Genomic DNA, 27,512 nt, shown 5'->3' on the forward strand with positions numbered 1-27,512 from the left:
CCAGCTTAGTGACAGAGTAAGACTCTGTCAAAAAAAAAAAAAAAAGAAAGAAAGAAAGAAAAGACAGAGAGGGAGGGAATGGGGGAGAGAGGGAGGAAAGGAAGAAAGGAAGGGAGGGAGGGAGGGAAGGAGGGAGGGAAGGAGGAAGGAGGGAAAGAAGGAGATAAGAAAAGAAAAGACCCTACATATTTTTAGATTAAATCATTCAGTAAAAGAACAGAGCATCAATGCAGTGAATATAATATGAGTTCTGGGGGGAAGGAAAGTAAAAATTTCAGGTTGTATTCCATTGGGAGTATCCACTTATGTAGTTTATATATAATCTCTACCACCCAGGAATCAAGTATAGACACTTACAGCAACTAAAAAGTAAAAATGCTGTGTGCTAGTAGTTCTCAAAGAGTGGTCTTCGAACCAGCAGCATCAGAATCACCTGGGAACTTGTTAGAAATGCAGATTATTTGGCTCTACCCCAAACCTTCTGAGTCAGAAACTCTGGGGAAAGGACAAAGCAATCTGTGTCTTAACAAGCTCTCCTGGTGATCATAACGCACACTCACATCTGAGAACCACTACTGCCTGCCATATTGATCAGCACTTAATCAGCACCATCACTTCTTCCCGCTCCACTTTTAACAGAAAATCATAACCTCAGATTCCCTACTGCAGAGTCTACCCCAAAACTTGCGAATGGAATAACATGTCCATGGGAATTCAAAAAACAGGTGGATGACTCATCCCTTCATATAATTGAAACTTCAGCTACAAATTAATTCAGTGAATCGGATAATTCATACATATTTAAGCCCATTGTTTTCGTGTTGCCGAGATTGGCCATTAATGAAAAGCACACAAATGCCTTAGTTCCATTTCATAAGCATGTGATGAAAGATACCACCCAGGATAAGACGCAGTGACTCCAGTGATAGAAGCTGAGCCTTTCCTAGGACATTAATTCTTTTCACGTCAAAGCCTGTAGCAGCGGTTCTCAACCTGTGGGTCGTGACCCCTTTGGGGGTCTCCTGCATATCAGATATTTACATTACGATTCATAACAGTAGCAAAATTACAGTTATGAAGTAGCAACAAAAATAATTTTATGGTTGGGGGTGACCACAATATGAGGAACCGTATTAAAGGATCGCAGCATTCAGAAGGTTGAGAACCACTGTGGTAGAGGCTCAATTTACCCTTATTTTTCTTATGTTTGGGCCCCTAGAACACTCAGAGTCAAATTTACAGCCCAATTCTAACTACTGCATTGGTCTTTATAATTTCCATTTATATATATTAACTTATCTCCAGATTTAATCCTATTTTATATCCACATTTTCTTTTTATCCCCATGCCCTAATCTGTGCTTTTTAGAAAATTTTATTATATTGGGTCTACTGACACAAACTGCCTCAAAATCTTTCTAGGTTCTAGGCAAGAAACATATATGTTTATAAATTATTTTAAAAACCATTCGCAATGTGTTAAATGCAATTTTCTAAATGATAACACATAAATTAACTTACTGTTTGTCTTCAGGTTTTATAACAGATGGATCTGTCAAATTTTCTCCAACGCCTCAAAAGAAGAAACAAAATTCATTTAGCAAATGGAGATTACATTTTCCTAGAAATTCAAGAAGATAATAATTAAATCCTAATTTCTTATTTTAAAACTCACAGTCACTCCAGAGTAAATTAAATGTACTATACAAAATGTCCAGGAGTGTTTGAAAGTTTAAGTTCACGCACCATCTCCCTCAACACCCTCTGTTGTAACAAACTTCTAGGCCACAAATGAATGTCTCATAATGTGTTTGTCATTACTGATAGTAATGTTACTGTCATTCATGTATTATATATACTAGACAATCATACATTTATTTGTCTTCAATTCTTAATCGCCAAAGAACAGCATCATCCTCGTATCCTTATTTTTATATTTTATCTTTATTTATATCAATGAGTAACACTGACCTTCAGAGAGACTATGTCATTTGTCAGAGACTACACAGTCCAGACACGGTCATGACAAGAGTGAAGCTGAGCCAAAGCTTGTGCTCCTCCTACTGGTCTACGGTCTCGTAGGTAGACTCTATCAGTGCTCGGCAAGATGCACCGTGCTGGCTCAGTGCCTGTGGCTCAAGTGGCTAAGGCGCCAGTCATATACACCTACGGTGGCAGGTTCAAATCCAGCCCAGGCCCACCAAACAACAATGACGGCTGCAACCAAAAAATAGCTGGGCATTGTGGCAGGCACCTGTGGTCCCAGCTACTTGGGAGGCTGAGGCAGGAGACTCGCTTAAGCCCAGGAGTTGGAGGTTGCTATGAGCTGTGATGCAATGGCACTCTACCCATGGGGACAGTTTGAGGCTCTGTCTCAAAAAAAAAAAAAAAAACACCATGCTATATAGTTTTGCATGTACAACCTCTGCTCCACCAAAGAGACACATCAAATACTATCTATCTAGTATTTATAAACAGTTGAATAAAACAGTGACACTAAATTCCTGATCTGGGTCTAGCCATGTGCTCAGCTGTGGAAATTCCTTGAAAGGCAGACTTAGGCAACCTGCCGTTTTCTGAGCATCTGTTTGTCTTCAGTAAAATTTACCTTTTAAAAGATGACACCAAAGCCTGAAAGGATAACACAGGTGCAACTTAAAGCTAAGATTTATCAAGACAGAGATCAAAGTGGATCTCTTATAAAATGCAAATGGTGAGCAGGTTGATTTCCAATGGTGGTGACACTTGTGGTCAGCCAGTTTGACAGGTAAGTGTACCATTTATGCACAATCCAAATTGTGTGATTTCTGAGATTATTCTCCAACCGGCAATGGCTCTCTTTGCTTGAAAGAGACCAGCCTTGTGGAAAGATTATTGAAAAATGATATGAAATTTATAACATTATTATGTGTTTCTACTTGTGGAAAAAATAAATGTATTCTAAGTTTTTTGGTTTTTTTTTTTTTTTTTGAGACAAAGCTTCAAGTTGTTGCTATGGGTAGAGTGCTGTGGCATAACAGCTCAGGGCAACCTCCAAGTCCTGGGCTCAAGTCATTCTCCTGCCTCTGCCTCCCAAGTAGGGGGCGATATAGGCACCCACCACAACACCTGGCTATTTTTGGTTGTAGTTGTCACTGTTGTTTGGCAGGCCCAGGCTGGATTCGAACCTGCCACCTCTGGTGTATGTGGCTGGTGCCTTAGCCACTTGAGCTACAGGCAACAAGCCAGTATTCTAAAATGTTTTATAAAAGATTTTTGCTGTGCTCTGTATGTTTTATAATATCCTAAACCTTCACAAGAAAATGTCATCCTTATAGACTTTTATTCTAAGAAATTTTCTTAGGAAAATACCCTAGATCTTGAACAAGGAGCTTTCAACATTCTTTGTGTAATGACCTTGTCTATCAGCCCGGTAAAACTCAAGGAGCCCATTCTTAGAATGATGTTTGAAAATGCATTATTTAACTACATAGGATTATAAAGGAAACAAATGATACTAACATACAGTTACCAAAATATGTAAATGCTTATTGCAATAGACAGGCTTCTTCATTAATACATTCAATAACAGGATCTAGCATAAGTCTATTAACCACGATAATGTCCCAAAAGTGGCAATATAAACAATATTTTATCTACCAGCATTGTCATATGCCATATTAATGTCTATAATTTCTATTGCAAACGGTCATAGGTACTGCTAATGCCACTGTGGTTTGTGGCCCACATCATAACTTAAAGAAATGATGAATTTCAGTTACAGGGTAGTGAACATAAAGATGTGATGCTTTTTCTCATCAAAGTTTACAGCCCCTGCGAATCCTATCAAGAGTCCCTTCAGGAATCCTGACTTAGAACCTCTTTGTGCACTGATTTGGAACAGGGATGACGAAGTAAGGGGAAGTGCGCACAACGCGCCTTGCTCAGCCTTATTCTTTTTAAACAAAAAGTCATAGGAAGAAGTTGGGTGCTTTGTATTTTTCTCATTACAGATATCAGGAACAGCGTAGACAGACCCTGCTTTTCTAACCATGGAGGAAATAAGCAGAATGACAGACAGAAAGACAACCCTTTAAGGCCATCCATAGAGAGACTAAAGGCTAAAAAGCTTTTACCTGATTAGCCGCAGAACTAACGTTAAGCCTGAAGTTTACAGCAATGATGAAAGCCTTCAGATGACATTTAAAGAGACTGTACATTGATGCTAGGAATAGGCACGGTACCTAAAGATGGACTATCAATTAGGAAAAAGGAATTTTTGCAGGAAAAAAGAAGGGGGCTATCAAAATTGCATCAGCTTTGTTTATATTAAATGTCGTTTGTTACTCAGAAGTCAAAGGATCTGGGTTCCACTCACAGCTCCGTCCCTTCCTGGGTGGGTAACCTGCATATCTTCCTTAATCTCTCTGACTCTCAGTTTTGCCATCTGCAAATATGAATAATTATAGGCCTTATTCTACAGAGTTACTGAGAGGATTAAATGAATTATTGTACACAAACTACTGGCAAAGTATCTGAGCCATACCAAGCAAAAAACGCTAACTATAATTTTTTTCTGTCAAAGATCTCTTGTGAAATGACATTTTACTTTTTTACCACTGGTAAAATCATGTCTTTAATATCTCAGTACTGTGATCTCTAACAAAAAGAGCCCCTTCCTGCACCTACAGTACCATCAGCATTCACACGCTCCACCCACCACCACCTGTCTCTCCCAGGTACACAGGAAACACCGAATTGACAGACTTTAACATCAGAGCTCCTCCTACTCAGATATTCTACCTAGTATTTGGAAAACAGGGAAAAGACATTTTAACATCTACAATTCCCAGTGTCATCTCTCTTCCTGCCTTAACAGAATAAATGCCCCTGTCCAGATAATAGGCAGCATGCCCTTACATGAAACTCACAGATTTACATTCTGATCCCAAGCACCTGTGGGTACATCAACATCTGTGGGAAGAAGCTACCTTCTTTGTAGCAGCAGAATTCATGATGTTGATGCTAATGCTGAATCATTCTGGAAACTATTTTGTTGAATAAAGAATTAATATCTCCAAAAGTTCTTTGAAAAATAATGAGCTAAAAAAATTGCTGCGAACCACTATAATTTGGACTACAATTATTTTTATTAAATAATTTCCATTGCTGGGAATTAAATGTTGGATTTTAAACATAATGATGATGATTCGGGGGCCCTCACGCATAGAATTTTTAAGTAGAAAGAGACCAGAAAACTTCAGTGTAATTACAAGTGATTGCAAATTGGTCATGCCTCTCAGAGTACAGCTTCCCAGCCTGGTGTGGCAGCTTCTGGGTTAATGACTGTCACTCCCATGGAAGAAAGCAGAAAGGAGAAGGAAAGAAAAAAGTGAAAGGATAAAGTTACTTCTTGGTCCTTCTCTCCCTGAGAGCAGTAGGGAGCCATAGCACTCTGATCAGGGCCTCATTTCACAGAGGCTAAAGCTGGAGTCGCCCTGCAATACCACTAGGATCACAGAGCTGAGGGTAGACTCCCCACAACTGACTATCAACCTCCGTTTTAAAGAGGCACACAAAGATTAATACTAACATCGATGGATGGCTACAGGTAAGGAACTCGTCTCATTTCAGCCCCGTAAAAACTCTATGGCTTAAGTGCATAATACTGTTTTCCCCACTTTCAAACAAGGGAAAAAGAACTCAAGATGCTCTCTCCAAGAATCATGCTCCTAATTCCTGGTGGAGCTGGAGTCAGAGACCCAGCACTGCAACTGCAAAGCCTCCTAACTGCCGCTCCTGAGCCTCTCAGCCTCCTCCACTCCCACCACCCAGGCAAAGCACATCACCTCTCCAAAGACTAGAGATATAAATAAATTAAATGCGATACAAAACTGAACCAAAAACCACTAAGAGACTTTCAAAAATACATAGTACATCATATTTTCCCTATTTTTTTCTTTCCCACCTGGTTTGGATTAAATATAATAACACACATAAGCCTTTAGTCAAGTGGCTGGCACAGAATAAGTACTTAGTAAATGTTACCTAATAATAGTAGAACTGGTTATAATTGCTATTATAGAATTCACGTTCTTCCACAAATTCAGGCCTGCTCAACTGGTCAACACTCTCCGATAAGTTTCTTAAATTTCATTACGCACATTCTATGATGTCCATCCACTCTTCCCTTCTTTGAAGGTCAATGTTTTGACATAGTTTATTTGGAGTGGCCTATTTCTGCAATTCACATAATTGCCCAGTAAAAGAATAAAGTTAATTCCTTTTTCCCCCCAAGACTATCAATGCAGCATTTGTTCTGTTTAATGTCACTTTGGATTACTAAGAGACATAAAAATCCCCAAACATAAACATCATTAAACAAAAACCTATTCAAGTGGAATACAAAACACACTGAAGAGTCATCATTAATTCCTTAAAGTTTTTCTTTGGTTGTTTTTTTTTTTTCCTCTGTCTGTTTTTCCTTTCTAAACAACTCCACCCAAAGCTCAAAGCACAAACAGTCAAGTACAGATGAAAACAATCAATCTTTCCCCCAACATGAGCTACAAAAACAGATGCCTTGGGCATTGATGCTCTGGGTTTATACAGATCAAGTACTTGCTGGTTGAAAAGCTGAATCATCTTAGTCATTTTAACTTTGTTTATATTGCTTCCGAAAATATTGTGCTTAAGGGTTAGAAATAAAATTCAGTGCTGTGAGCAGCAGAAATCTCTCAAAGGACAGAAATACTTATATGTAATTTAGAAAGTATGTATACATCCTTGAGCAGGTGACTTACTTAAATTTTGATCAAAATGACTTTGCAGTCTTACTGGACATTGCTCATGATGCCCCAGGACTGTCTGTTTATCTGGACTTTCCCCAGCCTCCAAACCTGAATCCCAGAACTGGAGAGTCAAGAAAGACAGAGAGGACAAAATAAAAAAGGCCCAAGTTGCTTAAAATAACCATAAGATGGTTGTATCCTCTAGGTATGAAACTCTTGAGGAAATAATAGATAGTACAGTGAAAGGAAAAGAACATGGATGCCTAAATCTGCTTAAATCTGCATCCTGCTTCCCTCTCAAGCAGCTGGGCAACCTTGGGCTAGTTATTTAAACTATGTGGGCCCAGATTCCCCATAATAGCTACTCAAGGTGCTGCTGGGATTAAATAAGATAACTTCTATGAAAGTTCCTGCACTAAATTCTTATTTAAAACCAAAAGCTCAGTCAGTGAGCCCAAGGACTAAACTTTGGCCTTAATACTTTGTGGCCCTGCAAGGAAAGCCTGCTGGAGTTACTCTGTTTTGTGCTGTAGGATTATAAGTCACATGTGAGGTGTTGACAGTAGAGAGATGGGCTGATCAAAAGCTTCCCTTAAATAAGAGGGCACCGTGTTGCCTCTCTCAGACTCAGTGTGGACATTCTTGAACTGTTATGTCAAGGGACACAGCAAAGAGAGCAAGCTAAACTATAAATTGCTAAAGCAACTTTAAAGTTTAAAACCATGAAAGATGCCCAGAATTTAAACTTTCCTATATGTGTTGAATGCATACCTCAGCCTTATTATAAATATAAAACCAAGGTAAAACCATAAAATTGAAAAATACGGTACAAAAAATATTCTCCCACTTCAAAATTTCAGATGTCTTTAAATTTTAAATGGATAATCACCTGCTTACGATTTCCACTCTATCTCAGTGAAAAACAACATAGTAGGTACCCTAGTCATCACTGTACAATGAATCTGAAATAAATGTTCCCACATCCCTTCAAAACTAGATAGAGCAACTCCGTATGTTGCCCATCCTGGTTCTTATAAGATTTCTTTACACTTGGCCTCATGCTTGTTGTACCAAGTCTACATCATCAATCACCTTGCAAATCTAACACCAAAAGCTCTCCGCGAGTATACTCATAGGTCCAGTGAGAGAAAGCCAACATCAGCTCCTCCAGGGTGCTGCTGGGGGTGATTTCGTCACCGTTGTTGTTGTTGTACTTCCGGAACTCCCCTGTCATATACTTCTCAATAGTCAACCATTGGTTGGCTGAATGGCAGTAGATTAAGAAAACTTCTAAGAACCTGCCAGAAAGAAAAGAGGCCGTTGATCCCACAAAAGGCAGTAAAAGGGGATTTATCTTTCTGAACAGTCAGTAGCAGGAAAGATTACCTAATGCTAGTCTGATGCAGGCTGAATACCCTTGCCTTTTTTATGGAAAGATCAGATGCAAGGATCAAGAGTGTTTGCTCACATTAATCCACCTCACTTCTCTTTTATATGAGTAAAGGACCCAACTTTTCTTGCTATGCTTTATAAAGTTCCTTGTAAATGAAACAATATGGCTTTACTACAAGTCCTCGGCACCAAATTATGATTTGTCTCAATAAGTGAACACAAGTGTATGGAGACCCTCAAATGAAAGTAAAAAGAGTTCACTCTTACAAAGTTCCTAATTTCTGTAAGATACTGAGGGGAAGAAACTATACTTAAAGAAGAAACATTTTTCTGCCATGCTACTTCTGGACATTGGAAACTACATTCAGGATCTATTTCACATGATTTAAATGGTAGCTATGGCCTCCTTTTGAATTCTTTTACCAAGTTTAGTGATTTAAATTAAGGTATCCCTAGAACATTTAATTCTCCTTTTACCAGTCTCCAAAATTATAGAAGGAAAACCCCAGAAATAATGTCATAGGGAACTTCCCCATGGGTCTGATTTCTTATGACTAATGGGCTGAAAAGAGATTGATAGAAATCCCTACTAAAATGAAGGGGCAGGATGCCAATATCTCCTTACCGTGGTGTGTAGGGAATGGTTTGTGGTTTCACCTGGTTGAAGGTGTAGATAAGCTTCTGAGCCGCTCTTTGTTGTTGAATTTCCTAAAAATAGGGAACATTAATAAAAATACTGCCTTACTATCTCATGCCTATGATTGTGAAAGTACTTGAAGCTGCCCAAATGTGATTTTTAGCCTTGTTCAACTCCCACCGCTCCCCACCCCAAAAGCAAAAGCCGTACAAAGTGAAAAAAACAAAACCTACTACCTCTATGAAATAATGGGCTCCCCTTTGAGTTGGAGTTAGTGGCCTTAGACAATGATGTAGCCAGATCTCCTTTCTTTGACCTGTCCCACTGGACTGTGGGCCTCTGAGTATCAGACTCACCCTGAGGCAAAGATGAAGCACAGTGCTCTCCCGAAAGATTTTATGCCATGTCTTCACAACCTCAGGGAGAAAGGACTTCACAATGAATACCTGGCCTGGCTTGAGAATGTCACCCTCAGACCAAGTACTGATGACTCTCATAGCTTTACGGAGACCTCCATCCATCTCCTCTTGAGACAACACCTGGATCATTGCAGCTCTCCCACGCTGGGACCAAGAGGACATGCTTTTATCAAGATTCAAAGGGGAACTCTCCTCCAGCCTGTAGAGAGTTATTTCTTCTCCTCCTACAAAGAGAAATGAAGGCGAAGGGTTCAAAGGGATCAGCATGTCTATAACACAAATAACATCCCCCATACTAGTGGCAGAATCCATTCAGTTGCCCAGATAATCAGAGGAGGTTGGAACTAGCAGGGACTAGAGCAGAATAAGGAGAAGGATCTGACCAAGTTTCCATGTTATTTATTGTCTAGTAAATGTAAGGAAGTGGAAGAGGTCAATTGCCAGAGGATACACAAGAATTAAGTTGTTCTTACTGTAGTCAGGGTGCCCAACATTTTTTTCTTTCCTGCTGCTCATTGAAAAATAAAAGCTATCTTGGGGCTCAGCACCCATAGCACAGTGGTTATGAAGCCAGTCACAGACACTGAGGCTGGCAGATTCAAACCTGGCCCCAGCCAGCTAAACAATGATGACAACCTCAACAAAAAAGAACTGGGCATTGTGGCAGGTGCCTGTAGTCCCAGCTACTTGGGAGGCTGAGACAAGAGAATCGCTTAAGCCCAAGAGTTTGAGGTTACTGTGAGCTGTGACGCCATAGCACTCTACTGAGGATGACATAGTGAAACTGTGTCTCAGAAAAAAAAAAGAGTTATCTTGAGCCACAGTAAATACACAAACACCAACAAAAGCTGATTAATAAAAAACAGCCCATGCATACTTGTCATAGTATCTGACACAACATATAAAGAGTGTCCCACAGGCCTCAGGCTGAACACTCTTGCAACTATAACTGGACAAAACAAAATCGACGTGGCGAGGATACGTATCTTTTGTTAAAAACAAATACTCCGAGAGTCAGTTCAACCTTGCATTGTTGGTCACTATCAACACCCCTAAGGAGCCATATTAGGCATTTTTTTCTAATTGCTCTTCCCACAACATATTAACACAAGTTGGGTACACCTTATCCAAAATGCTTGGGGCCAGAAGTGCTTCAAATTTCAGATTTTTTTCAGATTTCTGGAATATTTACATATACTTAGTAAGATGTCTTAGAAATATGACCCAAGTCTAAAAACACTATTTATATTTCCTATATATCTTAGACACATAACCTAGGGGTAATTTTATACAATATTTTAAATAACTTTGCTCATGAATCAAAGTTGTTGTTGTTGTTGTTTTGAGACAGAGTCTCACTATGTGGCCCTTGGTAGAGCACTGTGGCATCACAGTTCACAGCAACCTCAAACTCTTGGGCTTAAGCAATTCTCTTGTCTCAGCCTCCCAAGTAGCTGGGATTACAGGTGTTTGCCACAACACCCAGCTAATTTTTGGTTATAATTGTCTTTGCTGTTTGGGAAGCCCAGGCTGGATTCAAACCCGCCAGCTCCCGTGTACATGGCTGGTGCCCTAGCCATTAAGCTATAGGCACTGAGCCCATGAATCAAAGTTTTAACCATATCTTGACTGTGTTTTGACTGAAACCTGTCACATGAGGTCAGAAGTGGAATTTTCAACTTGTGGCAACATGTTAGTGCTCAAAATGTTTCAGATGTTGGAGAATTCGGGAGATTTAATGTTTGGATTAGGAAAGCTTATCCTGTATTAAAAATTACTGTATTTCTCCTTAAGTATATGCGACCTGTAATCTATTCCTAAAAAAGAAAACAAAAGGGGCTTTTTTGGTTCCCATGGGGTTGATCTCATTCCACTGAGAATGCATGTTTTACCCAGCTGGAATTGATACCAAGCTCACCTCCAGAGACCCTCTCGCTTTCCTTCACACCTGGGGATACGTTACGTAAAGCCTCAATTTTCTTCTCAGAAAAATGGGGATGAAAATAATGTCCACTTCATGAGGTTTTTATAAAGATTAAATAGTTTAACATGGCAAAAGCAAAAGATAATCTCAGATGCAAACTCAAACCCATTTAAAGAATTTTAGACACAAAATGCCTATTGAACTGATATATAACTTCTACTTTGAACTGTTTTTTGCAGTTTTTGGCTGGGGCCAGGTTTGAACCTGCCACCTCTGGTATATGAGGCCGGCACCCTACTCCTTGAGACACAGGCACTGCTCAAGAGCAATTCTTATTGAGCCTAGATTCTACCAATACAAGGTTAAACACTTATAACACAGGCAACATAATCTAATCTATCAAGCCTGTGTTCTATTTCCTTCTTATACCTTTGCTTCAAATGAGTTTTGTGGGTGAACACTGTGCTGGTTTACCAAGAAAGACATCTATTCCCTCATTCTTCACCTAATTCCTTATCAATAAACACATCTAGGTAATGCTTAGTAACATATTTCAAATATTTATTCTTGGTGCCCAAACAAATAAATGCCACTTTAGATCTCTGTGGTATTCTAAACCCCTAGAGCAGTGGTTCTCAACCTTCCTAATGCTGCAGCCCTTTGATACAGTTCCTGGGGGTCGTGACCCACAGGCTGAGAACCACTGCATAAAGGATTTGGAGCAGAACTATTGATTTGCAAATCCAGCCATGAAGCCAAGTGGAAGGAAAAGGCATTAACCATCAAATACCAACCTGGGTCTGTCCTATATGTGAACAGTATGAGAAGGACCAAGGTCAAGGACAATGTGGGGACTCTTGTTACATTCAGTTGTCTGGAGCCCTATCCTAAGAAATGTTGGTAACCTTGGCTCACGTGAGCTTGTTTTTCTTTACTCCTACAGCCTTTAAAAATGACATTTGCCATCTGAGGTAAGAGCAATTAGTATAGATGAAACAAAACAAACAAAAAACAATACACAAAGCGTTTCTCGTCAGAGGCCTGTTGGCTTTCACTGTATTGACACTGATCACTTTTTCTGTGCTTATTGGACATGGTTGGGTGGTTCTTTTCTCTCCCACTTACTTCCAGCCTCGAGTCCCTGAATGCCAGGTGCATCTTACTGCTTTCTTCCCAGCTGCTGCTCATCAGAGGTTCCCCGCCCCCTCCCATGGTGTTAGATTTTGACCCTAAATGCTGGCTGTGGCAGTTAACCACAGCATTCATTTCAGGAAATGAATATCACGAAACCACAACCATCAGCAAAACAAAATTTTCACCTCTTATAAAATGATGCAACGTGTTTCTCCTTTGATTCACTCAAGTGCATCTGCCCCGACAGGGCCTCAAGAAGGTGGAAATGCTACTCACCAAACAGTTGGATTGGTGTGAAGGGGATGGTCTGAGACAGCCTCATTAAATTATTCCTTTCAATGGCTGCAAACAAAAACAGATTTCCTATTTCAAGTATGCGTCAGTGGCTTGGGTTTACAGAAAGACTCTCCACATCAATACATTCAGATAATGTTGAAAATATTTAATTTCCAAGACCCCTTTTTTTTGCCATTATCAAAAATATTAACTAGAATACCATTTTTTAAATAAACGATACCGTAAACAGGAAGGCTTTCTCAGTCTTAGAAACATTTTATATGAGATTATAGCCCACAGTCTGAGGTACAGCTATCACCTCCACTCTCCGGAATACCAAACCATAAACTAATTCGTACATATGTGGGACTTTCTTTTAAATGGCATTTTAATCTCCGGTCTTCATTCTCTGGTTTTCCTTTTCCAACGCAAATCCAATGCACAGTGGACTGTGGAGACACCTACTGTTCACTTTGCGCAGTTCGCCCTTTTTCCCCCACTGAGCGCCGAAGACCAATTTTATTAATACAACAAGTGATTTGCATTTTCCTGTGATGAGCCATATCCTAACACAGCTGAGTCAATATAAGGTGCAGTATATTCCTCACCCCAGAGACTTTCTTAAGTTGACAAGCAGAGTCAAAATAAGAGATGAGTGTTGAGCTGAAAAACCGAATTGTAAGAGGGCGGAACGAGGAGTCTGGGATCCTCCGAGACACTGTTCACTATAGAGAATTTGGGAGAAGGCCATCTATTACTGGCCCTCCAAAAAATAACCTTGATGTGATTATAACAGTAATTATAGCGCCAGCAAGCTCTTACACATGTACCAAGTTTTACATAGTATAAAAGCCTTGCCCGTGTATTATCTCATACATAATAACCTTGATGTGATTATAACAGTATTATCTCATACAAAATAACCTTGATGTGATTATAACAGTAATTATAGCGCCAGCAAGCTCTTACACATGTACCAAGTTTACATAGTATAAAAGCCTTGCCCGTGTATTATCTCATCCAAGGCTGAGAGCATCCCCCCCCCCAACCAAGGAAACACCTAATGGCACAAGTCCAGCTGGTTTTATATTGCTGTGCATTTCAAAGTGCTTTCCTCTTAATTCTCAACCAGCCCTCTGGCAGGCCGTTCCTCAGGCAGGGCAAGTATAATTATTCCCACTCTGCAAAAAGACAACTGAAGCACTGTGAAGTGACGCTGCTGAAGAGAGTCAAGACCCTTGACATCTTTGTTTAATAACATCTTTGTTGAACTTACTCTGTGGGTTTGGCATTCATTCAGTGGGCATATCCACTGAAGGCCAAGGGAGGGTACAAAACCCTCCCGTACAGCTCATTTCAGGTCTGTTTTTTTCCCCAGTACAAAATCACTGAAATCTGCGGCTTTGGGCGGCTTTGCACTCACAGGAATTTTTAGATCTCCAGGTCATCTTTCACGTTCACCATTTGGAACTCGCCGAGATAAACATTTTTTAAAAATCCAAATTTTTTTTTTTATTGTTTAAAAATCTAAATTTTCTTAAATCCTGCAAAATTGTTTTCCCAACTCAGGGGCAAAGGAAGAAATCTGATTGTTTTCCCCATCAGAGTGATCACCAACTTTTCAAGCTGGGAGCCACACACATAATACAGAATTCATCAATGTTTCTGTTTCCAAATGCAGAATCACAGACACTGAACTCAGCGGACGTGTTCATGTGTGCATGCATCCTACCTGAGTAATGATGGTGAGGCTCTTGAGGGCTTTTTAAGGAGGCTGAGATCTCTGAAATTATAGAGAAGATTGGCATTTTAATTACTTGGCTGGAGATAAATACATGCTTATGAATATATTGCCTTCAAAGTTATTATTGAACAGGTTAATCAGAATGGCTTCTCAGTATTCGAAAAAGCTTGCCTAATATCTTTTAACCACATTACTGTGCCTGGTATCCTGACAGCTTCCAATCATCAATGTAATATCTCCAAACATATTTATATAGGGAATTGAAGAAAGACAGGTAATATTAGCCTCAAAGATGCATTTCCTCTGAACCAATTACACCTCTGGGTTGCAGAAGGCACGAAGCTGCCCATCACACTCCACGACATCTCAGAAGCATGATTCTCTGAGCTCCCTACCAAGATGCAGAACCCATAGGAAGGCATTATTAATACCAAGTTATAAGCAGACTACTTCACTGAGCTAAAATAACAACAAAATGATGAAAACCTATTAAGAGCTATAACCCGAAACAGAGGGGGTGGATAATACCGCACCAAGGGATTTCATTGGTTACACAAAGACTGTGTTGGGAATACCTCCTCCAAGTTTAACTCATTCTCTTCTATCTGCACCTGTCCTAAATTACAGAGCTCCAGAGAAATCCTTTGCAACAGTTTTGGTATTTCATAAAATCAAAATTAAAGTGGTGAACTTTTGTCTCATGGTGGCAACTGCTTAATACCTAGTAGAATAAGCAGCATAATGAGCCCAATCGCACAGCTCTCTCCAGCTTCTTGTTGCTGGATAAGGAAAGGAACAAGAATCATTTCCTGCGGGGGAGACTAGTAAAAAGGAATGTCAGCAGAAAAGACTCTTCCTTTCTGAATTCACTCAATAAAAAGTGTTTAGCTCCTACTGTCTGTCATGCTAGGCATGAGAGATGTAAGATGTGCTACTTAAAAAGCAAATATAACATACTATAAAAGACTTATAAATATAATCACAATATAGCTTTCTAAGTAATGTATGTAATAGAGCTATGTAAAGAGGTTTATGGAGCATATTAATTCTACCTGAAAGGTACGACTTTCATAAACAGTATAAGATACTTAAAGGGTACGGTCATCTGAGTCTGATAAAGCTAAATTTCAATCTGGTTTTATCACTTAAGGAGCTATGAGATCTCATTTATATTTATTCAACACATATTTATTAAGCATCTACTATATTCTGGGCATTATTAGTCTACACTCAAGAGAAAGAGCAATAATCAAAATGAAGTCTCTGGGTATATTCTAGTAAAGGTAAATAGAAAATAAATAAACAAATAAATGGGTAGTATATATAGCATAGTATGTGTGTGTTATATGCAACAAGGAAAGAGGATTAGAAGTGTAGAGAATGGGGAAGTTGCTATTTTATATAGATAGGGTGGTTAGGCAAGGCCTCTCTGATAACGTGAAGTGTGAGCGGACTGAAGGAAGAGAGGAGGTGAGCTACATGAATAAATGACAAGTTTTCTGAGCAGAGGTAACAGCAAGTGCAAACACCCTGAGGCAGAGCCATGCCCACCTCGTTTAAGGAGGAGAATGTGGCCAGAATGTAGCACACTGAATGAGCTTGGAGGGTTGCTGGGAAGCAGTACAGGGCCTGCGGGCTGTGTTTGGACTTGGTTTTATAAAGTGAGATGGAATGTGATTTGAGCAAAGAGTGACTTCGTTCAACTTTCAGAAAAGGATTATTCCAGCTACTTTCTGGAACTAGACTGTTAGAGAGCAACAGTTTGGAGCCCATACTGTGTGTAATCCAAGGAAGAGATGACGGTAACTTGAAATATGGTGTTACGTGGGAGTAGCGAAGTGATCAGATTCTTGATATATTTTGAAGGATTTAGTGATGGATGAGACACGGGAATGTGAAAAATAGGGGGACAAGTATGACTGTAAGACTTTAGTCTCAGAAACTGGAAGGTTGGAGTTGCCATTTCCTGAGATAAAGGAGGAGGATGTTGGCTTTGTTTGAGATGCTTTTTAGATCTCTGCAGGGAGGTGGTAATAAGTAGTTGGTCATATTCTGCAAGGCAGAAGTAACAAATGAAAGAGATCACGAATACAAGCTTGGAAATTTGAACTAGAATCAGGCTGTCAAGAGTACTGAAAAAAAAAAAATCAGGATTTGCAGTCTATCCTTAGGCAACAGGGAACCATTGAAGGCTTTTATAAAAATGATGATTTATCATTCAGAAAGATAAATCTAATAGAAACACAGGAAAGTTCAAAGGTAAAGAAATCAACCAGAATGCTAACACAAACTCAAAGGAAAATGAAAGTATACAGCTTTTATTTAGGAAAATAAATGTGGGCAGTTTTAAAGCAGGAGCAGTAAGATTAAACACAGATAACTTTAAAGACGCCAGCGGGAGGTAGAATGGAGTTAGAAAGCAAGACTGATAGCTAAGAGCAATGGAATGGGAAGAAGATTGCAAACGACTAATATTTCTAGCTGGGGTGAAAGAAAAAGAGTCTATAGGAAAAACCAAAAATAAGTCAACAAAAAAATGGGACAGCAAGAGAAGCATGGCCTCAAGGAAACAGAAAGGAGGGAGTTCCCAACAGGAATAAAGGGTCAACATCAAACGCCCCAAGTTCATTAAAGACTAAATAGAGGTCATGTGACTTAGCAGTTGGGAGTTTCAAAAGTGACAGTGAGACAGGCTGAAGATCAAATGTTATCACTTTTTCAATTAATTTGGAGATGAAGGATAGAAGTGGCAGTTTGACAGCTATGTAAATCAAAAAAAGGACTATTTTTTATTTCATATAGAAGGTGACTTAAATTTGTTAGTAGGTTGAGGAAAAGAAATCAACAACAAAGGAGGTACTGAAAACTCGAGAAGGCGAGATTAAACAAGAGTATTGAAGAGGAAGGTGCCCACTCCACATCAAGAATTTGGAAAAGCGGCCAGGAACCGTGGCTCACACCTGTAATCCTAGTACTCCAGGTAAATTGCTTGAGCTCACAAGTTTGAGACCAGCCTGAGCCAGAGCCAGAGCGAGACCCTGTCTCTAAAAATAGCTGAGTGTTGTAGTGGATGCCTGTAGTTCCAGATACTTGGGAGGCTGAGGAAAGAGAATCACTTCATCACAACAGTCTGAGGTTGCTAGGAGCTATGACGCCATGGCACTCTACTAAGGGTGACAAAGTGAGACTCTGTCTCAAAAAAATAAAAGAATATGGAAAGGAGCTGAGAGACTGTGGCAAACTTTTGAGAATAGCTATAAAGAGTGTCTTTACCAGACAGCCGTTCAGGTGACCTAGTCCTATTTAGCTGTTTGGGGCATGGGGTTATACTGAAACCATCCAGGAAAATGTGTCTCTCCATAATCTTATGAATGATTCTTAAAGAGCAATATGTAAAAAAGTGACACAGCTGTTCAATAATTGACATGATCTCAGTGATTATACCTCACTCACAGAGAAAATGGGAAAATCGCAATCAAAACAGGTCATTCCAAAAATCAATCTTGATTTGTCTAATAGATATTCACGGTTCTACTTTCCTTTCAAGTAGACAGAAATCATAAATATGATTTCAAGAGCTTCTAAAGACTCAAGACAGTGACCTTACCATTAATAAGACTAAAAAAAGAAATACTTAAATATAAAAACTTACTGTCAATTCCATTTGAACTTCTCAACCTATTTGGAAAAATGAAGATATTTAGATAATGCTGTTTTAAATCTTCCAACGATCAAGAAAAAAAAAAAAGCATTTGAAACAGTAACCTTATATATGTACTATCTATATAAATAAAATATAAATACAGTCATTTACCCCATAATGATATTTCAATTAACAAAAGACTGTACATATGACAATGGCCTCATAAGAACAAAATAGAGCTGAAAAATTCCTATGCCTAGTGATATGTCAGCCATCACAACCTCATAACACACTGTAGTGGTCATGTGTCTGTGGAGATGCTGGTATAAAGAAACCTATTCGCTCCTAGTCACATGAAGTCCAGAACATACAATCATGCACAGTGCATAATACTTGGTAATAATAATAATTGACTTATTGGTTTATGCATTTACTTTACTTTTAATCCTTATTTTAGGGTGTACTTCTACTTATTAAAAATAGCAAAAGTTAACTGTAAGACCACCTCAAGCAAATCCCTCAGGAGAAATTCCAGAAGAAGGTCCTGTTATCACCGGAGATATCACAGCCCCGTGCATGTTACTGACCCTGAAGACCTTGCAGCGGGACAAGATGGGAAGGTGGATGCAGCGACACTGATGCTGCTGCTGACCCTGTGTAGGCCTCGGCTAATGTGTGGGTACCATAGTTCTTAACAAAAAATCTTAAAAAGTAAAAAAGTTAAGAATTGATAGAAAGTATTTTTATAGAGCTGTACAACGGGTTTGTGTTTTAAGTGTTAGTGCGAAAGAGTCAAAGGGCTAAAACTAATAAAGTAAAACATGTCACAGCAAGCTAAGATTAATTTATTATTGAAGAAAGAAAACATGCTTTTATAAATTGAGTGTAGCCTCAGTGTCCAGTGTTTATAAAGTCTACAGCTACATACAGTAATATCCTAGGCCTTTACTTCACCTGCCCCTCACTGGCTGACTCACCCAGAGCAACTCCCAGTTCTGCAACCTCCATTCATGGTACGCGCCCTACACAAATGCACCACTTTTGGTTTTTTGTACCCTATTTTTACTGTACCTTTCCTATATTTAGATGTACACAAATACTTACTATGTTCCAGTCGCCTACAGTATTCAGCACAGTAACATGCTATACAGGTTTGTAGCCTGGAGAAATGGACTATACTATATAGCCTAGGTGGGTAGGAGGCTATGTTATCTAGGTTTACATAAGCGCCCTCCATGATGATCACGCAGTGATGAAATCTCCTAACGACACATTTCTGAGAAAGTATCCCTGTTGTTAACAGACACATGATCGTATATACGTATTTAAAAGTAAGTATTTAAAAGTAAGTATTTAAAAGATTTCATCCGATCTCTATCTTTATCAGTAGAGAAGTTTACAACCCTACAATTATTTTCATAGAAAAATGAGCACCAGATATGTATGTCATTTACTGTGTACGCCCTAAGCTAACTGAAAAGCAGTTATGTGGTGTTTAATTAGCTACGTGATCACACAACATATATAAAATTTAATGTTTGTGTTCTTCTGGATCAATTAAACTAACAGGTTCCTGAACTATGCAAAGAAGATGCCTACAAATGAGTCTATGAATGTCTCTGGACAAGCCTACAAATCAGTTTCATTAGCCCACGTGGCCCCTAAATGTTCACAGGCTGAAATTAGCTCTTTTTAAATTGTTACTTGCCCTGCTCAAGTGCACAAGTGGCCACAGGCAAGTCTGAATAAATGCATTCAAAGAATATCTCCACTACTGAAGGTCCTTAGGGAAGAAAGTACAATTACAATTATTGTTTAATTTCATGCTGCAATAAACCACTACCCTGCGTGAGCACTAACTACTAAACCTTGGGGAGAAGAAAGTCATGTGTCCTTTAAGTCTGGAGGCAGGCTTGCATGGAGACCATGAAAACTCCAGGGAAAGGCCACCTTCAGAGCTGACCGCAAACTGAAAGTTGCTGTCTACCTGCCCAGTACCAACTGGCCCTAAGTAGATGGTTCTAAATTCGGTCCCTGACAGTTATATGGTTAATTTGTTGATGTAACTAGAAGAATCCATAAAACACTAGAAAAGTCCAGAAAATACTATAAACCAAATGGAACAATCTTTGCTCAGTTGGTTTTCAAATTTTATTTCTCTGAATAAATAAAATTCCAGGATGCTCAAATATACAAACATGTGAATTCTCTATGTTCTCTCTCTCTGCATCCTCTCTTCCTTTCTCTTTCTGTCTCAGTATTTTTATTAGGATGTTACTGAGAAACCAAAAATAAGAAAGATCAGCCTCATAAGCTAAAAGGGGGGGAAATGAGAAAAGAATTTGTAAAACTAGGGAATAAACATAATCAGGTGTTCAATCCATTCCTTCAGGCAAAACAGATATATTTCTACTCTTCGATGCAAATTCACAATCTTATCTATCCCAAAAGATACGATAATCATTATTCTGTGTGTGGTTCTTTAACTGTAAAGGAAAATGTTTAATTTGCTGTGGAAGTACATATTTCATTATATTATTAAAAGGCAGTCAGGTGATACCTCACTGTCAGAAACAGAAAAACTCCAGAGAAGGAAGTATTGTCATTCTTGCTAACAAAATATTGTTATATGACATGTGTTTTGTTTTGTTTTGTTTTTACTCCTTTTCTGACCGAATTAAATCTTTATTCCTAATCAAGATAAAAAAGTAGAAGCCAAAGACTAGTAATGAGAGACATTTGGAAATACTCACAGGGATTTTCTCCTGGGGTCAGTGCTCCTGGAACTCCACAAAGAAGTTTCACTCAAATCCTGAGCAGGACAGAAAGACCATTAAATGTGGACCCGACCTATACCCACTCCAATTTTCCAGTAATGTGTTTACAAAACACACTCCTTGGAGGATATTTTTTTCCCTTTCCCTGTTTGTCTATTGATAAACACACTAACCCTAAGCTAGAAAGATACGTAACGTCAACACAGTACCTTGATGTGTTGATGGACTTTTAACAGAACGCAATTACCTTTATGAGAACATCAGAGAGAAAATGTAATATAAGAAAGGTTTTACAGAAACGAGACTACACATACAAAATTAGTTAATGGCACATAAAGAATGAAGGGGTAAAGTGATGGACAACAGAGATCATCCTGTCATTACATCCTGTGATTGGATTATTGTTTGAGGTGATGATTATTTAAAATAATATCACCTTGAATTTGACTTGTTCTATTTCCTATTTAAATTCAAATAACATTTCTTAAGAACCAGAACAGGGTAGGTATTACTCTAGACATCTTCATACAGGTTACTTTTGTTGTCCCCTGTCAGTCATCTCTTCGGGATGGCATTAGCCCCATTTTAGTGAATACAGCTAATGAAGCTTATATGTGAGTTGATGCATATAGCGTTGGAACATAGGACGGGGCAGAGCCAAGATTTAATTAAGCACAGGTCCCTCCCTCCAATTACCCTCAAATCATCCTGTATTTTCTTCTCAAAACCTGTCACATACACCATTCCTAAAAGAGCATGTAGGATTGTTAGTAGACACTCCCAAGTTCAAATAGATAAAGAGTTCCTCTAACTAGTCACACTCCCCACAGGGTGAGTGACACTAAAACAAGGCACATATTTGCACACGCTAAGAAAAACAGACAGCAGAATCAGAGAATCTCAGCAATGGAGAAACACAGAGGGTCATTCCCCCTGTAGTGCTCGCATCCTCTCTGTCATGTCTGCAAAGAGGTTTGTTCAGACTATACTTGACTAAGCTCACTAGCAAGGGACTCATGCCCTCCAGAAATAAACCATTCCATGCTTGGAAAGCTCCAATTGCTAAAAATTTCTCCTCAGATTGGGCTGAAATCTGTCTCCCCATAGAGTCTACATGTTGATTCTAGATCTACGTCTTAAAAGTATATAGAAAATATCTTATTTTTCCTTCTATGCAACTTTTGTGATTTGAAAACAGTTGCAAAAATTTCTGAATCCTTTCTCTCTCATGCTGACCATCCCCACAATAAATTATTGGGTGGAAAGGTAAATTGCACAAAGAACAAAAAGGAAAAAAGAATGTGGGGGCACTAAAAAGGAACTGAGCAGGGATCCAACAGAACATAGCTTCAAAACAAAGATTAAATCGAAGGCTGATAAAAATCAGAAGTCAATTAAGGACCATAAAAGCCAAGAAAAGCATTGCATGCTTGAATTAAAAAGAAAACAATCTATCAAAATATTTTTACCTCTTGAGACTGCTTTAGGTAATCACTGACTTGCATAGCACGTTGTTCAATTTCTCTAGTTTTCATTTTCTGACATAAATAATGTTCTAGACCTTGTAAAAAGGAAGAAAAGATTAGAAAATACATGAAAATGTGTTACATTCAAATCACAGTTCCCAAATAGAAAAATCCGAACACCAGTACATTCATTTAAACTTGGATATAGTTTTCTCTTTCTGTTTTTAGCAAGTTTTATCAAGTTTCCTTATCCTTTCCCCCCCCCCCTTTGGGAGGTTGGAAGTGATATATTCTATTTCTATTCTTCCCTATTTTTACATTTATAACAACTTATACTTCTCTACCAAAGTCAAGAATTAAATGATCCATAATCTGTCCTCCTCTAAAACAACACCTTTAGTCAGGTTTTTATATTCACCTTCTCCTATACACTACAGCCCATGTTTTATTTAAAAACATGTAAAATTTTTGCTCCAAATTGTTAGAACTCCTTCCCTAGCAACTGCCTCAAGCCTCATAGTAGGCTACTTAAAAGGAACAACAAAGGAAAGATGGAAAGGAATATCATCAAACAGGTTTAATTTGTAGCCTTTTCTTTAAAAGAATGATGAGGATCACTCTCGCTATTTTCTCTACCTGGTACCTACTGCATATAGTAGGTACATAATAACTATTAAATAAATACTTGGTTGGATTAATTCTGATAATAATACTCATTGTTATTCTTTCCCAGAAACCTCCTGCCACTTGACTCTTTCTCTGTTTGAAATTCATTGGAAAGAACTTACTAATTGAAGTAAGAATGATATAGAATTGTCTAAACCCAAATTATTCTAGTTATAAAAAATAGGATACATGAGACATAGATAATATAAATACGTTCTCATGAACCAATGCAAGGAAAGTGAAATGCAATGCAAGAAGTGGAAATGGTGGGAAGTGAAGAAGAGGGACACAAAAGACCCAAACGCACATGAGAATGAAATGCACAGAGACAAGAGATAGGATGGGATCGGAAGGTCTGATGCAGCTGATGGCTGCAGACAACATCTGAACTCTGGAAACAGCTTTATTTATACAGTATCTTAACAAGATTGCATAAATCTTGGCACATGGGGTAGATATCAACCTTAAAGAGGAAAAATTGTGTGCTTGCCAATAATAAGGAAAGTATGCCTGGGCTATGTGACTTCTGGCAAGTGAAAACAATGTGGTTAAAGGAGAAGTGGTTGGGGGTCACTTCCTGAGCATTTCCCAGGCTGTAGGGGCCCTGCCACCTCACAGCCTGTTCCCTGCAAAACATGACATTTATAAGTAAAATGAACATATTTGTAATTGGTCCTAGAATCATGTTTTTAGGTGTAGGATTTGGTCTACTCAAATCTATGGTCTCTAGTAAACTGTGTGATTTAAGGCAAGACAAGTAAGCTCTTGAACCATATCTATAAATTGAGAGGATTCCCAACAATTTAATTTCTAATGTTTTCCAATCAGTTTTGAGTCTACTTGATTCTCAGTGGTTTAACAGACAATTGAATATTTTTTAAACTTAAACCAGAATTTCCCCATCTTAGCATTGACATTTTGAGCTGGATAACTCCTCGTCATGGGGGGCTGACCCACGCATGGTAGGAAGTTCAGCAGCATCTCTGGCTTCTACTCACTAGATGCCAAGAGCACTTCCCGCCCACTTTAGATGTGACAACAAAAATATCTCGAGGTTGCAAATGTCGCATGAGGAGGGCGGGTGCGGGATGGGGGTGGAGGACAAAAATCACTCCTTAGTTGACAATCACATGCCATATGGGGCAAGCAGGATTTTAAAGAAACATGGTAGCAATTTCTATTAGTACCTTAAATTTAGTATTTTAAATAATTTTAAATCTTTATGATTCCTTAATCACATAATCCTATCCGTTTAAAAATTTACAAAGGTCTCTGATCTAATGCAAGAAATCTGAAGTTCTTATCATCACTTTCCTTTATGTTCATGCTCTAGCCTCACTTATTTCATATTCCGTGACTAGTTCATAGTTTTCACACCTAGCTGGTTGATCTGTCTTCTTTCCCCTACAACACCATTAATTGTACTTATATCCTTATAGGATACTTGCCCACAGAATACACATGACATGTCAGCAGTAGTAAAAAAACAAGTTTTACTTGATCCACTGAATTCTATGTATGGTCCAAACTCTAATCCTAACCCCACCAGTGCCCACATGTACTATAAGAATCTATATAATTGGACAATCCCCCACCCTGTAATTCTGGCTAAATCAATGCCCTGTGGAACTCTGAGGTTCAACAGCTTTGAATATAACAGACTACTAAAGCTTAATCTCTCTTTTCTGGATTCCTTTAAACAAATGAAATTTTGTTCTTAAAAATTCAAAAAAGAAAGGAGCTATTTTCCTTAGAGTGTTCCCACCATCTCTTTCCCTCATTTCCATGTGAAATGACAAGCAGAGACAACCAACCAACCGTCTAAAGAGCATACCCCAAGAAAATTCCACCAGGGGTTTTGGGGATCTAGGAATGCTGACTGTTACATACTTATCTCACTAAATGTGGACACAGTAAGCCAGTTCTTGTTGCACTCCTCTTCTTCTGAGATATTATTTTCTCCTGGCCCTGGATTTAATTGGTCATTTTGACAGCAGGCATTGACTGTTATGATCTGGAAAGAAATACACTCATTGGAACACAGTACATTCATCCAAAAGCATTCTGAGTCACATTAATAGAGAGAGGCACCTTGCTGAAGAGCAGTGGTTGTTAACATTGGCTGCATATTAGAATCACCTGGGAATTTTTGGCAGCTCCCATCACTCAGGCTGGGAGGATACAAGCAGCCATGTGATTTCTTTTTGTCATCATGATTAAGAACCAGGGTATGAAGCAGAGGTTCTCAAACCCAAGTGTGCATCAAAATCACCCAGGGTTGAGGCGCAGGGGTGACCCACACACTGGGTCCCACCCTCAGGATCTCTGATGCAGTAAGTCGGGAGGGGAGAGAAGCTGAATCTCTACTAAGTTCCCCAAGAGACGCTCATGCTGCTGATAGCAGATCCTATTTTAAGAACCACTCATGTAGAGCAAAAAATCATAAGGTTTGGAGCCAAAGAACTTGCGTTGAATTCTAACTCCGTCACTTAGAAATTATGTGAACTTGGGCAAATCACTTGATGTCTCTGAGCTCCATTCCCCTCATCACTAAAATAAAAGATAGCCAATAATATAGCTGCCCAAGGCACGTCTCAGGTACAAAACAAATGGGGTAAATTGGTAATTACAAAGCCATAAACAAATGCAATACTGAGTATTTGAGCTCAGTTGCAATTTTTGATCAAACGCTAGCCATCTGAACTACTCCAAAAGGAAATCGACTTAAAGGCATATTTCAAGGAATTCTAGCAACTCATGGTATTTTTCCCTGAAAGAAGGCTAAGAATTAGCTTTCCTTATTGAGACAAATCTCATCCTTAAAAGGTGGCTTTACATAACTGTCTCAATATTTATCTTTTCACTTCTGTTCTTATTCTAAAATGGAAACAGGGTATTTTTTTTTAAATGCATCCAGATTATTATTTGGAAAAGTAAGTGTAAAATGAAAAAGTGAAGCAGGGTATTAAGACCATGAAAGGTGAAATCTCACAGAATTGCTAATTCGTATCTAAGGCTTTCTAACCATATATAAAAAGATTCACTGAATGAAAATGAAAACAACCTATCCAAATGTGTAGGACAGAGCTAAAAAGGGAATTTTATAGCGCTAAATGTCTACCTTATGAAAGAAGAAAGTCTCAAATCAATGAGCAAAGTTTCTAACTTACCAAACTAGAAAGAGAAGAGGAAGTTAAACACAAAGTAAATAGAATAAGGAGGGAATAAAGATAAGAGTGGAAGTAAATGAAATAGAAATCAGAAAAAAAAATCAAGGAAACCAAGAGCCGGTTCTTTGGAAAGATCAATATAATAAACAAACCTGTAGCCAGACTGATCATGAAAACAAAAGAGAGAAAGCACAAATTTTAAATGTTTGGAATGAAAGAAATGATGTCACTACAGAGCTCACAGACAATAAGAGACTATAAGGAAAAAAGAGAGACTGTAACTAACATTATAGCAATAAATTCAAAAATTTAAATGAAATGGACAAATTCCTTGAAATAAACAAACAAAGCTCTTTCAAGAAGTATTAGATAACCTGGTTGACTCGGTGCCTATTTCAGAAATTGATTTGAGGTTATAATCTTTCCCACAATGATGGTGTCATTGGTTAATGCCACCCAATATTTCAGATTGAAATAACATCAATGCCTTTCAAAATCACAGAAAACTGAAGAGGTGGGAACACCTCCCTACTCACCAATAAACCTAGAATCACCCTAATACCAAACCCAGAAAAAGGCACTACAATAAAACTGAACTAAAGGCAAATATCTCTCAAGAATATAGATGCAAAAAATCTTACTAAAATTTCAGCAAAATGAGAGAAATATATAAAAAAAAAATACATTCTGGCTAAGTGGAGTTTGTCTCAGCAATGTTGATTTCATATTCTAAACATTAATTCTAACATGACAGAATCAATTAATGCAATTCATCATATTAACACAATCAACAGGAGAACCATCTAATCATCTAAGGAGTTGCAGAAAAAGCTTTTGACAAATGCCATTATCCTTTAATGATAAAAATTCTCTGACAGGAATAGGAGAAACGTTTTTCACCTTGATAAAGGGCATCTACATAAAAATCTACATGATACTTGGTAAAAGACTAAATGCTTTCCCCCTAAAAGCAGATACAAGGAAACAATATCTGCTTTCACCACTTCTATTTAATATTGTACGAAAAGCTCTAGCCGGTGTAATTAGGGGGAAAAAAAAGAAAGAAACAAAACACAACCAGATTGGAAAGGAAGAAGTAAAACTATATTTGTCAATAATATAATCAGTTAGATGTAAAATTCTAAAGAAGCTACCAAAAAACCTCCTGAAACAAGTCCTTTTTGTGAGGTAACAGAACATGTACAAGACCAACAGAAAAATATTCTTTTGTACACCATAAATAATCAGAAATTCAAAACGTTAAATAATTACAATCATAATAAGATTTTAAAATATGAAATACTTAGGGATACATTTAACAAAAGCTTTGTAAGACTTATATACTGCAAACTACAAAAATGATGGAGAAATTAAAGAAGAGTCAAATGGAGTGGGAAATGGTTTATATTCATGAATCAGAAAACTGTGGGCAGGCTTGCTTCCTTCCTTTCCTTCCTCCCTTCCTTCCTCCCTCCCCCCCCCCTTCCTTCCTTCT

General features: G+C 38.4%; 1 protein-coding gene across 1 annotated transcript in view; it reads right to left on the reverse strand.

Moving 5' to 3' along the window:
- TRPM6 (transient receptor potential cation channel subfamily M member 6) overlaps positions 1-27,512 on the reverse strand; it is a 166,597-nt gene that overhangs the window by 7,608 nt on the left and 131,477 nt on the right. The window contains exons 28-37 of the mRNA XM_023509005.1: positions 24,738-24,861; positions 22,185-22,276; positions 20,692-20,750; positions 17,948-17,973; positions 14,284-14,334; positions 12,552-12,617; positions 9,155-9,441; positions 8,787-8,869; positions 7,862-8,067; positions 1,521-1,572 (exon numbers count right to left, since the gene is read on the reverse strand). Coding sequence (XP_023364773.1) covers positions 1,521-1,572; positions 7,862-8,067; positions 8,787-8,869; positions 9,155-9,441; positions 12,552-12,617; positions 14,284-14,334; positions 17,948-17,973; positions 20,692-20,750; positions 22,185-22,276; positions 24,738-24,861 — 1,046 coding nt within the window. The remainder of the gene's footprint in view (positions 1-1,520; positions 1,573-7,861; positions 8,068-8,786; positions 8,870-9,154; positions 9,442-12,551; positions 12,618-14,283; positions 14,335-17,947; positions 17,974-20,691; positions 20,751-22,184; positions 22,277-24,737; positions 24,862-27,512) is intronic.

The sequence above is a fragment of the Otolemur garnettii genome, unplaced genomic scaffold (genome assembly GCF_000181295.1).
Source record: "Otolemur garnettii isolate 467f Iridium unplaced genomic scaffold, OtoGar3 scaffold00006, whole genome shotgun sequence".
Taxonomy (NCBI): Eukaryota; Metazoa; Chordata; class Mammalia; order Primates; family Galagidae; genus Otolemur; species Otolemur garnettii.